General features: G+C 47.2%; 1 protein-coding gene across 1 annotated transcript in view; it reads right to left on the minus strand.

Annotated features, from left to right (window-relative positions):
* LOC135977417 (heterogeneous nuclear ribonucleoprotein M-like) overlaps positions 1-14,158 on the minus strand; it is a 30,604-nt gene extending 16,446 nt beyond the window's left edge. The window contains exon 1 of the mRNA XM_065578277.1: positions 13,989-14,158. Within this exon, the coding sequence (XP_065434349.1) occupies positions 13,989-14,083 (95 nt within the window). The 5' untranslated portion in view covers positions 14,084-14,158. The remainder of the gene's footprint in view (positions 1-13,988) is intronic.
* Between the last annotated feature and the right edge of the window lie 420 nt (positions 14,159-14,578).

Here is a 14,578-nt window from a genome sequence, read left to right on the forward strand (position 1 = left end):
ATGCAGTCCCACGTCTGCCAGCACCCAGATGACATATGGTGACGGTGAGCTGAATGGGCTCCATGCTTGCTGTGGTATGTTGTCTGCACAGGTAACCCAGGTAAAAAGGAGCGAATCTATTGTCTGCCGTTGCTGTGACGGAGGGGGAGGGGCCTGACGACATGTACCCAGAACCTCCCGCGACACTGTTTTGCATCATCCGGGCATTGGGATCTCAACCCAGAATTCCAATGGGCGGCGGAGACTGAGGGAACTGTGGGATAGCTACCCATAGTGCAATGCTCCGGAAGTCGACGCTAGCCTCGGTACTGTGGACACGGTCCGCCGACTAGAGCACTTAGAGCATTTTATGTGGGGACACACACAATCGGCTGTATACAACCGATTTCTATAAAACCGGCTTCTATAAATTCGAACTAATTTCGTAGTGTAGACATACCCTAGGTCTTTTTTACCAAAAGGAAACTCAGGTTTAGGTCTGGCACAGCAAATAGGATATGCCTACAATCAAACACTGACCCTATTTCACACAAAGCACAGACTTGTACCACCCCTTCACTCTGATCTTGAGGATTCCTTCTGAGACATTAGCTTCACTTAACCCTCGCTAAGTCCCAGAGACCACTGTCATGTTAGACTACAAATATCTACGCCAAGAAAACCCCCAGGCACCTCTGACCACCTATAGAACTCACTGCTGAAATAAGGTATACACATCCCCCTCTCTTTATATCACAGTGACAGCTCTGCCAACCTGCTCTAACTAATCCCTCCACTATTCAATACAGCTACCCCTACAGTGAACACAGATGGAGTTCTGCACGCAGATAATCACTGGAATTCATGTCTGCAGAACACACTGGGGGAAAAACAGGACATTTTCTTAGTCCTTCCCATCTACTTATTACAGATTTAGTTGTTAAAAGCTAGAGGGGGACCATCCGATCCCTAGTCTGACCTCTTATACAATAGGTCAGAAAATTTAATCCAGTTACCGACTCCTGTTCTGAGTCTAATAACTTGTCTACACCCCTTCCAGAAATGCTTCCAGTTTCTATTGTATTTGAAGACTCCACAAGATGGAGAAACCACCACTTCCTTTGGTAGCTTTTTAAACTTTTGCACTCCCATTAATGAATCATTCCCGGGGCTACTGCAGAGCGGAGGTTGTGTATCGTAACTCTTCATTTGCTGGTTTTCAGAGGTTTAAGTCTAGCTGCTCTCTTCATTCTACAAGACAATGAGGCACCACTGGCCAATCTTAACTGTGTTTAAGTTTGGGGGTATTTAATTCCCCCCCCCCCCTTTCTTTTTTTTAAAAAGGTATTTCTCATTACACCCACCCCGCTACCCCCAACATACCATTGCTCTCTCACTTCACTGCCTCTGGCTCCTTGAAACTGATTAATCTAGCCACAAAATGCACTGGCTGAATGTTAAAAGAACAGGAGTACTTGTGGAACCTTAGAGACTAACAAATTTATTTGAGCATAAGCTTTTGTGGGCTACAGTGCACTTCTTCGGATGCACAGAAGTGGGCTGTAGCCCACGAAGGCTTATGCTCAAATAAATTCGTTAGGCTCTAAGGTGCCACAAATACTCCTGTTCTTTTTGCGGATACAGACTAACACGGCTGCTACTCTGAAACCTGGCTGAATGTTAGTCCCTTTACTGCCCCTGCATCATCTCCTTGTCCATTTTTCTGCATGTCCAGCATGGGCTGGTTCTGCCTCTTCCCAAGCAGTCATTGGCATGAGACCCACAGGTTGAAGAGCGGGATAGAGGATGCAGGACCGTGTAAGGAATAGCATGGAGTTGGTGAAGACTTTTTTGAAGGGAAGAAAAGTGGTATAATCTGCCTCCAATACTGCCTCCTTTCCACTCCATTTCCCCATGCTGCTCCAAAAAACCTCCTATGTTAGAGGTGCTGTGTATCAGGAACACCTTGGCCAAGTGACCCTACAACTTGCTTTTCTTTGATTACTTACTTCTATTGTTCGGGATGATTATGTTACCCTGATTGCTTACTACTACAGTCTTTAGAGAGACAAGGTGGGTGAGGGACTATCTTTTATTGGACCAACTTGTTGGTGAGACAAGATTTCATGCTTACACAGGGACCTGAAGAAGAGCTCTAAGCTGGAAAGCTGGTCTCTCCCACCAACAGAGGTTAGTCCAATAACCTTTGTTATCTGATATTCTCTCATCTACCCAGTCTCTCTAGTATCCTGCAACCAACATGGCTACAACAACACTGCGTTCTAGAGTCTTTAGTTTAATTAATGCTAATTTCCTTGACAATACTATTAAAATAAAATTGGAGTCTGCATTAAGATTTTAGAGCACTTACAGTAGTCCACCTGGAAACAGAAAGTAGCACTTAAACTTAACTACAGCAGAGAGGCAGCTCTGCTATAACAGATATTAAAAAGTAAGCCTGAAGATGGCATTTTTCTGGTAAACTAGGTTAACATTTAGGCCTAAAATTCACCCTCCATGCTATATTAATATAAGGCTAATTGCCACTGATCAAGTGTTAGTTCAAAAAGCCATTTAAGAAAGCCATAGGATTGCAAGCAAAAAGGAGATCAATTTAAGAAGTCACTCCAGTGTGAAATGTGTAGTAATCCTGGATGCAAGTAGGCAGTTGCACAAAATAAACTGGAAAAAATATTTCTCATTTGACAGCAGTGTTCAAAGAGAAAATGGAAAGAAAAAAAAAGTTGTGAACTACAGAAATTGGTAAAAAGACAAACATGTGTATCTTCCATAAATTTTAATTCTAAAATTGAGCGACCTGTCTCTTTAATCACCCCAAATTAAGGTTTGTACAAGTAACCCTAGCTTTTTCCTCCCACAGATGTGAACTTGTGGAAGTCTCCAATATATACTATTCCATTCCATAGGACCCCCATGTCATTTGGTGCACAGGTTGGATGTTGTGTAGTGAAATAAGCAAGCATTTTATTTTTTTATAAAAAGCAACAGCGGGTCCTGTGGCACCTTTGAGACTAACAGAAGTATAGGGAGCATAAGCTTTCATGGGTAAGAACCTCACTTCTTGCATCTGAAGAAGTGAGGTTCTTACCCACGAAAGCTTATGCTCCCTATACTTCTGTTAGTCTCAAAGGTGCCACAGGACCCTCTGTTGCTTTTTACAAATTCAGACTAATACGGCTATCCCTCTGATACTTTATTTTTTATGTCCACATTGAGCAGACCCCTAGTACTATGCTCTCCAATCTAATCAGTTGCACTGGTGTATATCAGAAGTAAAATAATTTCAATACATTTCTTCCATTTACAGTTTTAACTGCAAGTGAGGCATAGAGCCACAGGACTCCTTTCAACTGCTGCACACCATCTAGCCTCCATACCTAATCAGGCAGGAGTACTGTAGAAACGAGGGTTGGAAGAGATTTGTTAAACAAAGTGAGTTACGGCAGAAGTGTCTTATTTTCTCTTTAGTGTTTGTGCTTAACTAAAAAGTATAGTTTGAGATGTATGTTTCTCTAGAATACTTTTCACTAAACTTTAGGAGGTGCGGCCTCAGTAAGGATTGCAATTTAGTTTCAAAGTAGTATTCTCCTTTAAACTTTGGCTAGGGCTCAAAACTTTCTTTTGAACTCCACATTCCTACTTTGTATGGAAAGCTTTGAGTATTGGCACAAGCTGGAATACAGTTGCAGTTTTTAACACCATGAGTGCTCAATTTTAGATGGCATAGCTATTGCTTCATCAGCTTCTCAGCCACTCTCCAAATACTATCCAGATACCTTTCATTTCCCCCCCCCCCCTGCATTACAAGCAAGCCCAGTTTATACTTCTAAAAACTCAAGTGCTTCAATTTTACAGCTGCAAGGTTTCATTTGCTAAGACAAATCCCAGTACCTGTGACTGTAAACACTCCTCCTCCCTTCACAGTAAGGGTCTGAGTCTGAGGTATAAGCTGCAACTTGATGTATCTACGTTAGCCGATGAACCTAGCTCACTAAAAATAGCAATATAGCAGCAGCGGCTAGTCCTGCCCGGCATGATGGTTATACTGATATTTTTAGCGTGACAGCTTGATCAGAACTAACATAGGCATGTCTCCTCAAGGTGGGATTTAGATCTCAAACTCAAAGGTGTAGACATACCCATAGGCCTTGTCTACACTACAAAGTTTTGATGACCAAAAAAAAAAAAAAAAAAAAAAAAAGAGTCAGCTTTTGTCGACAAAACAGTGGAGCTGTACACACTACAATGCTCCTTCTGCCAACAAAACTCTCTGCTTTGCTGACAAAATAAAACCACCTCGACGAGAGGCAGAGCTTTTTGCAGCAAAGTTATATCGACAAAGTGTCAGTGTAGACAACGCATTTGGTTATGTTGCTGTAAATGGCCTCCAGGTGTCCCAGAATGCCCATCCTGGCCGCTCTGGTCAACAATTCATACTCCACTGCCCTGCAGTACCCAGGCTTCTGCCACTCCCCCTTTAAAGGTCCAGGAATTTTTGAAATTCCACTTCTGTTTGTTCGGCATGGACAGCTCACATCACATCTTCCCAGATGACCATGTAGCAAATACTCTCACACTTGGAGCACACTTGTGTTGTTGGATCTGCTGGCACAGTGGGGAGAGGAAGCTGTGCAGTCCCAGCTACACTCCCCCCAGGAACTTCAACACCTACAGACAGATTTCTCGTGGCATGTTGGATACAAGCTACGAACGGGACATACATCAGTGCTACCCGAAGATAAGGAACTGAGGCAGGCATACCAGAAGGCAAGGGAGTCAAACCGTCCCTCTGGTGCTGTGCCAAAGACCTGCTGCTTCTATAAGGAGCTGAATGCCATTCTCAGCGGCGACCCCACCTCCACCACCAAGAGCCCCATGGATACTTCGGCAGGGCTGGAGACAGCGAACAGCAGACTCAATTCCAAGGACGAAGAGGTTGAGTTGAAGGATGATGTGGAGCACGACATGGTCATCCGGTGGCACGGCAAGTCAGGAGGGGTCTAGCCAATCCCAGCAGTCCATCTCTGGCGCACATGATGCAGGAGAGAAGATCCCTGGTAAGTGATCTTTTTTAATTGATTCCACTCAGTTATATGAGGTAGAAATATCCTTTGCTTTGTATATTCTAGAAGTGGGTGAAGGGATAGAAATGTACAAGACTAGGTGTGTTTGCATGTGCTTCACATTCCACTGTGCAACTAAGCAATGTGGCAGAACAGTGTGTTAATGCACACAGAAATTTCACAGGAATCCTTCAGAGAGATCTCTAGGAAACTTTCCTGAAGGTACCCACCAATCCTCTGCCAAAGATTCCTTGGCAGAGCTGCTTTGTTCCTTCCCCGATAGTAGGAAACTTTCCCATGCCAATCAGCACTCATTTGTATAGGGACCAAAGCAGTACACAGGCGAGCAGCATAGGGATCTGGTCTGAAGCTACACACATCCTTGCTTACCCTCAGGAGTGACATATTGGCTTCAATGACCCATACCTGTGGCAAATTGTGGCAACATTTACAATATTGTCCCTAGTTGCCTGCAGTGATTAAAAAAAAAAAAAAAAAAAAAAAAACACGAAATCCTTTGCCCCCTCTTGAGCACCTGCTTCCCTCCTACCCCCAAATTCACCATGCTTAGGGTGTTCACCGAAGCTGTGAGCTTGCCAAGGGACAGTGAGAAACGGATTATGTAAAAGAAAGAAAAAAAGGGGGTGCATTTTACTATAATGGTTTGATGTGGTGCATGCACTAACAATCATGATTCTGTTTATTGTTTCTTGTGCTTCTGCGCATGTGGCCTTCAGGGCCTTCCCTACACACCAGTGCCTCTGCCAGATAAGGAAGCGACGAAGGAGGACGTTTCAAGAGATGCTCTAATCCTCAGAAGCCGAAAAACAAGAACGCAGGGCATGGAGAGAGACTTTAAAAGAAAATTATAAAATAGGCAGAACAGAAAAGAGCCAGGAACAAATTTTAATGGGCCAGGAATGGATGATAAAAGTGATGGAGGAGCAAACTGAGATGTTGAAGTCCCTAATCACGTTGCAGGCTGAATTCATGCGCGCTCAGCCCCCCTGTAGCCAAAACAGAACTGCTTTCCATGCCCTCCCTAAACCCCTACCACACATTCCTTGCAACTTCCTGGCCCCTCTCGGTACCCCGCTCTTTCCAGCCCTTCAGACATCTTCCAAAATGATAGCTGGACTTACACACAGCTATAAGAGCCTACACTGCCCTTCATTGTTATCGCTCTTCCTCAAAGCCTTGTGTGTGTGTTAATTGGTATTTAATAAAAATATACTCTCTGAAAGATAACCAATCTTTGTCTCCTACACATAGCGGTTGTTGCTGGAATTAATACCCAGTGGCAATTTGATCATTTGCCGAGTACAAATCATGGTGAGGAATCAACATTTTCATGCAAGGTGGCAAGTTAAAGCATTGCAGAGTGCTGTACAGAAAGACATGACTGGAGCTCATTGTCAAAATGGTGCCTCAAAGCCTCCCTGATTCAAACAGCCCCCAATTGTGACCCTCTAATAGCCCTGGTATCTGGCTACTCAAAATCAGCTGCCAGGTGATCTGCCTCTGCACACCACCGCAGGGAAAACTTAAGAACGTAAAAATGGCACTATTGGGTCAGACCAAAGGTCCATCTAGCCCAGTATCCTGTCTTCGGACAGTGGCCAGTGCCATATGCCCCAGAGGGAATGAACAGAGCAGGTAATCATCAAGTGATCCATCCCCTGTAGCTCATTCCCAGCTTCTGGCAAACACAGGCAAGGGACACCATCCTTGCCCATCCCGAACAACAGCCATTGATGGACCTATTCTCCATTAAGTATCTAGTTCTTTTTTGAACCCTGTTATGATCTTGGCCTTCACAACATCCTCTGGCAAGGAGTTCCACAGGTTGACTGTGCGTTGTGCGAAGAAACACTTCCTTTTATTGGTTTTAAATCTGCTGCCTATTAATTTCATTGGGTGACCCCTAGTTCTTGTTTTATGAGAAGTCGTAAACAAACACTTCCTTACCTACTTTCTCTACACCAGTCATGACTTCATAGACCTCAATCATATCTCCCCTTAGTCGTCTCTTTTCCAGGATGAAAAGTCCCAGTCTTATTAATCTCTCCTCATACAGAACCCATTCCATACCCCTAATCATTTTTGTTGTCCTTTTCTGAACCTTTTCCAATTCCAATATATCTTTTTTGAGCTGGGGCGACCACATCTGCACACAGTATCAAGATGCAGGCATACCATGGATTTAGAGAGGCAACATGATATTTTCTGTCCCATTATTTATCCCTTTCTTAATTATTCCGAGCATTCTGTTCGCTTTTTAGACTGCTGCTGCACACTGAGTGGATGTTTTCAGAGAACTATCCACAATGACTCCAAGACCTCTTTCTTGAGTGGTAACAGCAAATTTAGACCCCATTATTTTATATGTATAGTTGGGATTATGCTTTCCAATGTGCATTACTTTGCATTTATCAACATTAAATTTCATCTGCCATTTTGTTGCCCAGTCACCCAATTTTGAGAGATCCTTTTGTAGCTCTTCGCAGTCTGCCTGGGTCTTAACTATCTTTAGTGATTTTGTATCATCTGCAAATTTTGCCACCCCACTGTTTACCCCTTTTTCCAGATCATTTACTAATATGATGAATAGGACTGGTCCCAGTACAGACCCCTGGGGGACACCACTATTTACCTCTCTCATTCTTAAAACTGACCATTTATACCTACCCTTTGTTTCCTATCTTTTAACCAGTTACCAATCCATGAGAGCACCTTCCCTGTTACCCCGTGGCAGCTTACTTCGTGTAAGAGACTTTGGTGAGGGAACTTGTCAAAGGCTTTCTGAAAATCTAAGGACGCTATATCCACTGGATCCCCTTGGTCCACATGCTTGTTGACCCCCTCAAAGAATTCTTTTCACCCTTAACTTCACAAACATTATGGAACACACAGCAGGCTGCTATGACCATGGGAATATTTTCCTCATTTAGGTCTAACCTACAATAAAGGAAGCGCCAGTGTGCTTTTCATCTGCCAAAGGAACATTCTACGGTCATGCTGCACCTGCTCAGCCTATTATCGAAGTGCTCCTTGCTGCTGACCAGGTTTCCCGTGTAAGGCTTCATGAGACATGGCAGTATAGGGTACACTAGGTCTCAAGATCATTATGTGCATTTCAACATCCCTCCCCCGCCCCCCATTAGAATCTTCTGGTCTGGAAAGTAAGTGCTTGCTTGGGGCTTTCTGTACAGGCCAGTGTTCCTGAAGATGCATGCGTCACGCACTTTCCCAGACCACCCCATGTTGATGTCAGTGAAACCATATATGCAACACCATAGAGAAGTACCAATTTCTATTGATGTCCGAAAGTTCTGCAGCCACTGCTATAGGGATCCAAATTCTTTGAGTGAGTGCAATTGTGGCACACATGCTCAGCTCTCCTAGAAACCAATGTCTGTTCAGACAACCAACCTCAAGGAAGTGGCTTCAACTACTTGCTTTAAAGTGATTTAGGAAAGTTTAACTTGATGCTCTGAAGTGGGGAACATGAGCAGGGATCCATTTGGGCAGTCTAAAAGTCAGTAACTATGGTATTTAAGAGTTATTTTCCTTTAAGAACTGTCCCCATGAATCCCCAACTCTTGGAAGAACAAGCCATAGTGACCCCCCCCCCCCCCCGCCAGGAGGTGAGTTTGAGTACCTCCAACCCTCCCTGAGACATCACTATTACTGCAAAAAAGCCAGTGAGGAAGGTAAGCTGGAAATCCCAATAGCAATGTTCCTCTTTCATCCCCAACAGAAGAGAATCTTTAATATTCTGAGGTACTGTGGCCCAGGTATCCAAGTGGTTATGGCAGTACACCATGCAGACTCCCAAGATGTAGCCTGGTAAATAGTGTCACACGAACACAAGGCTTACCACCCGTACAAAAAAAAGCTACAGGTTTACGATGGGAACCTCTCAAAGGACAGTCTCCCCAATGGTATGAAAAATCCTCTTAAGCAAGCCTCTTAAGGCTCCAGTGAATTCAGCCTTTTGTGGTGGAATGACAGTGGACTTGTTTAGGCAAACCCTAAGAACTCAGGATGCTTTACACACTTTTCTGAGGGCTTGTCTACATTTGGAATGCTACAGTGGCACAGCTGCAGCACTGGATCTATGCCATTATACCACTTCAGTGTAAGCACTTTCCCCATCAGCATAGCTAATCCACCTCTCTGAGAGGAGGTAACTAGGCAACGGAAGAATTCTTCCGGCAACCTAGCACTATCAACTCCAGGGGTTAGGTTGGCTTAATTATGTCATTCAAGTGTCTGGATTTTTCACACCCCTGAACAACCTAGCTGGGTTGACTTAACTTTTGAGTGTTGACCTGGCTGGCCTGAGGTACATCTTGCAGTGTGCGCCCTAGGTACAGTCAGATACAAATATCCAGACACCCAAGAAAGCCCGTTGCCACAGGCAGATGTTTCATGAAAAGCTGGTGGTGAAGACACCAAAGGTTAGAAAGCAGTATTAGTAGAGTCCTTCGCCTGGACAAGGTTGGAGATATATTCAATAACTGTGACTTTCATATCTTGACTCAACTTTGCTGTATGGAGCTTGATCCAACTGATGACCTGCCCCTAGAGGCAGAGAACCTCCCTCTGGGAAAAAAGTTCAGTCTCACATGAAGTCAGGAAGAACTCTGCCTCTCTAACCAAAAAGTAGTGGATGTCCTTATTTTGTTCCTCCAGGAGCCAAATTTATAAAGCAGCATGTCTCACTGAAGGCAGTCATCTTGCCATCGCTGCTCAATAACTGCCAAGTCTCACATGTGAAGTGGCCAAAAACTAAGCTTACATCACTATCAGAGCTGAAAGGTCATACACATGAAAATATTCAAGCCTTTCTCAAGGACCGAATTTGGTGTCCTTGGTTCTAAAAGGGAGGGGAGAGTGAGGGAGGAGGAAAGACACTGGGGGTAGTGAGCTACATATAAGGTGGTCACACCCCCAATTGCTTGTTCTGCAGAATATAAGAAATCTATGGTCTTTTTTTGCTGAATCAGTGAGTTCTAAGTTTAAGGCCATGGCTACACTCAAAACTTCAAAGTGCTGCCGCGGGACCGCTCCCACAGCAGCGCTTTGAAGTGCGAGAGCTCTCCCAGCGCTGGGGCACTTTTTACACTGGTGCTTTACAGAGCTGTAACTTGCTGCACTCAGGGGTGTGTTTTTTCACACCCCTGAGCGAGAAAGTTGCAGCGCTGTAAAGCGCCAGTGTAGCCAAGCCCTAAGACCTCAGAAAGGCCTTCATATCACCAGAAGGGGAAGCACTGGCTGCTTTTCTGGTGGAGACAAAGATGAAAGAAGTGTTTCTGGCTCAGCTGCCACATACTCATCTTCCTGTTTTACTAAGCCCCTAAGACGGAGATGACAGCTGTTTATAAGCCAAATTTTGGTTGCCATAAATTTATGGCAGGCCAGAAAGTCCAGAGTCAATATTCAGAGCTCTTCCAGCTCCAAGGCAACAAGACAGCCCCATGATCTTATTTCAACCATAAGGACTCATGGACTCCAAATTCCAAAGCATGCCAGAAGACCGCTGTCCTCCACCAACAGGACAAGGAGTCAAGGATCTGGCAAATTATATGCTAGACTTGGCTACCATTATATGCTGGCCTCCAAACGGCCTTTCCTCTCTATCACACACAATCTCCTCAGCAACAGTGGCTCCCATTAATACATCACACCTATCCTCTGCTCCCTACACTAGCTTCTCATAGAATATCAAATCAAGTTCAAGGTCTCTGTCCTTATCCTTAAGGAATTTGATGGCCTGGGCCCAGTACATCTAAGAGGTTGCCCTAAAGTTCTAAGATGAAGACCATTCTCAACCCCTTCACTCCTCAGGAAAAAGTGAACTTTCTACAATAAGGGAAGGGGGAATTCTGCAGCAGTCCATGGGGGAGTGGAGGGAGGAGGAGGGGAAAGGGCATGTCTGGTTTGGACATCAGAAGCAGTCAGGGGAGATGTAAATCACCACCTCGGGAGGTGGGGGTGGGAGGAGACAGGGACAGGACTTCCTCTTCTCCTGCATGGGCTGCTCCTGGGGTCGGGTCAGACCCACCCCCAGGAACCTCCCCCACTTCAGAAAACTCTGCACACACACCCCACTTCCTGACCTCATCGTTCCCAGCCACGGGGGAGAGGGGCACTGTATGGGGAGCTGCCCCTCATCTGCCCAACCCCCATGGATCCAGACCTTCCCTGCACCTGGACTTTCCTGCCAAGCGCCCCCCCCCACGCCCATCCCCCTTGCTGAGCCTCAACCACCTTCACTTGGACCCGCCCCCCAGGAATTCCCATTCCTCCTGCACTTCCAATGAGCCCCAGTACTTCCAGATTCACCTTGCATGCACATCCTCCATCAAGCCATCCACACATCGATCCCCCTCCACACACTAAGCCCCTCCACATTTAGATCCTGCCTGGCTGGGCCTGTTTGCCTGATACCTGGATGAGGGGGGCAGGACTGGGTATGCATGACTGTCACTCTGGCTCACTGTGGAACCACAGAGATATGCTAATATGCCTAGTAAGGAATCTATCAAAAAACATTTCCTGAATCTTTTTTGTTGTTTATATTGTTACAAACATACTTGCTGATGGGTATTTTAAATAACTGAAAATTATGTGATTATATAGTGTTATTTTGTTAAATAAAATATGCAGAATTTTGCAAAATTTTAAAATAATGAGCGCAATACTTTACATTTTTTAGCACAGAATTCCCTCAGGAGTAATCTATGCAAGAGACAGAACTCAGTGGCTGACCCAAGACTAGAATGAACTCCCACAGGAATTAAGGACTGTCTCATACCTCCCCACCTTCCACTTGAAGTGCAAGGCACATCACTTTAACTTTCCTTTAACAAAAATAGCAATTATGTGTATATGCATATTCAAAGAATTCCAAAACAAGACATCACTGCACACCCTTCTCCCCCTCAAGAGAGGATGTGAGAACACAAAACATGGCCGATGTTAGTCATGTTGCTTAATGAACTGTTGGAAGGTGCTCAGATAGCATGGTGATGAATTTGGTATAAGAATCTATAGTTTAAACCCCAGAGATAAACACAGAGGCAAACTAAATACTGTTTAAGAGTAATGAGCCTTATTATGGTCTAACTCAATAAAGGTAGGAATAACAAGGCCTAACTGATTCAAGGCATCAGGAAACCATGGCACAAGCTAACATCTCTAACACAAGAGGAACCAGCATCTCACTTTTCCTGATGCTGAAACCTACAAAATAACTGATAGCAGCTAGGCTTGACTGAATATGACCTAACTAGTCTTTTTTATATCAATGGAGGCACATTAGTATGCATTCCTCAGTCTTGCTAGTGGAGGAAATATCAGAGGTTACTAGCAGAGCTTCCACAGTCCCTGATACCAAGACAGCAACACAGACGAAACACTAGCAGTGGACACCAAGACCTCCACCCTCTACATCAAGTTGGGAACAAGATAATTTATCAGCATCATAACTTTTATGCTTCACCCTCCAGCTAGGGAAGTGTCCAGATGCCAAGAAGCTGATCTGAAGTACCAAACCTGCTTAGCAGACTCAATAATGAAGAGTAGGGATTTATTAAGATCCCACCTGATCTTAGAAATCAAAAACATGGGACCGTAATGACATTACTGCATTGTATGAAACAGGTCTCAATTTAACATCCCTAGCTGCCTAGCATCCCTCACTTTGCTCAAAACAGTCAAAATGGCTATTCAGTCAAGTTTCAGAGTAGCAGCCGTGTTAGTCTGTATCCGCAAAAAGAAGAACAGGAGTACTTGTGGCACCTTAGAGACTAACAAATTTATTAGAGCATAAGCTTTCGTGGACTACAGCCCACTTCTTCGGATGCATATAGAAGAAGTGGGCTGTAGTCCACGAAAGCTTATGCTCTAATAAATTTGTTAGTCTCTAAGGTGCCACAAGTACTCCTGTTCTTCTTTATTCAGTCAAGTGCTCTATCAGGACCAGCATCAGGAAAAAGTAACATGCCTAAGAAGACAGTGCCCCAAGCAATGTCCATCAACACGTTGCTTTTTAAATAAAAATGCAGCAAGCTAACCTTGTGGGGAGGGGGAAGCACACCAATGCCATCCCACCCCAACCCAACCGCCCTCACTCAGCCAGACCCCCCGCCTCCCGCACCAATGCCATCCTACCCCCCCCCGCCTCCCGCACCAATGCCATCCTACCCCCCCGCCTCCCGCACCCAGCCAGACCCCCCGCCTCCCGCACCAATGCCATCCTACCCCCCCAACCGCCCTCACTCAGCCAGACCCCCCCGCCTCCCGCACCAATGCCATCCTACCCCCCCCGCCTCCCGCACCCAGCCAGACCCCCCGCCTCCCGCACCAATGCCATCCTACCCCCCCGGCTCCCGCACCCAGCCAGACCCCCCGCCTCCCGCACCAATGCCATCCTACCCCCCCGCCTCCCGCACCCAGCCAGACCCCCCGCCTCCCGCACCAATGCCATCCTACCCCCCCGCCTCCCGCACCCAGCCAGACCCCCCGCCTCCCGCACCAATGCCATCCTACCCCCCCGCCTCCCGCACCAATGCCATCCTACCCCCCCAACCGCCCTCACTCAGCCAGACCCCCCGCCTCCCGCACCAATGCCATCTTACCCCCCCCCGTGCCATCACCCAGATGGCTCCCCAGCCTCCAGCACGGCCCCTGCTCCAGTTCCTACACCTCCATCCCGCCAGGCCCGACGCCCTCACTCAGCCAGGCCGCCGCTGCCAGCACCGGCTCCTTCCATCCACCCGGCCCTCGGCCTCTGGAACCCCCCGCCCGCAGCCGAGCCGGCCCGAGGCCCCGGCCCACACACGCGGGGACGCGGCCACCCGCGAGGCGCCAGGGCCCGAGCCCCGTGGGGACGGGGGTCCGCCAGCGGCGCCTCACCTCTTAGGGGGCCCGTCCCCGGCGCTGCCCGCCCCGTTAGCCGCCGCCGCCGTCTCCTCCATTTTGCCGCTGCCCTCAGTCCCCACGGCCGCCATTTCCTCCGCGCAGCCCCTTTGTGTAAGCAGCAGCCACCCCGCGCCGTGCCCCGGAGCACTCTGGGAAAGGGGCGGGGCTGTGACCCTGGCGGCAGCGCCTCCGTGCGGCCGCGCTGAGGGCACGTGGTTCGGGTCGCTGACGTCAGGGGGGCCGTTCCCGGGCTCTGGGTGGGGTCCGCGCGATGGCGCGAGACGAGAGCGCGAGTCAGGGCGGAGCTGGGGCCGCTGTGCGCGGTGGGACGGTGCCGGCGGGCCGTGTTGGGCCTTGCCTGGAGGTCGGACGGCGCAGGGGGTCGGGCCATGCTTGGGCTCGGTGGGTGGGTTACACAGTGCTGGTGACGGCGGTCGTGCGGTGCTTCGGGGGGGCATGTCCGGGGGTCGGTCAGACTGTGTTTGGAGGGCGGCGTTGTACAAGGGGCAAAACAAACAGCTATCTCCCCCACACACACACAACTGTCTGCAGGGCTCTGCTCTGACCCTCCACCAGCCCCCCAG

Source organism: Chrysemys picta, chromosome 25, assembly GCF_011386835.1.
Source record: "Chrysemys picta bellii isolate R12L10 chromosome 25, ASM1138683v2, whole genome shotgun sequence".
Lineage (NCBI taxonomy): Eukaryota > Metazoa > Chordata > Testudines > Emydidae > Chrysemys > Chrysemys picta.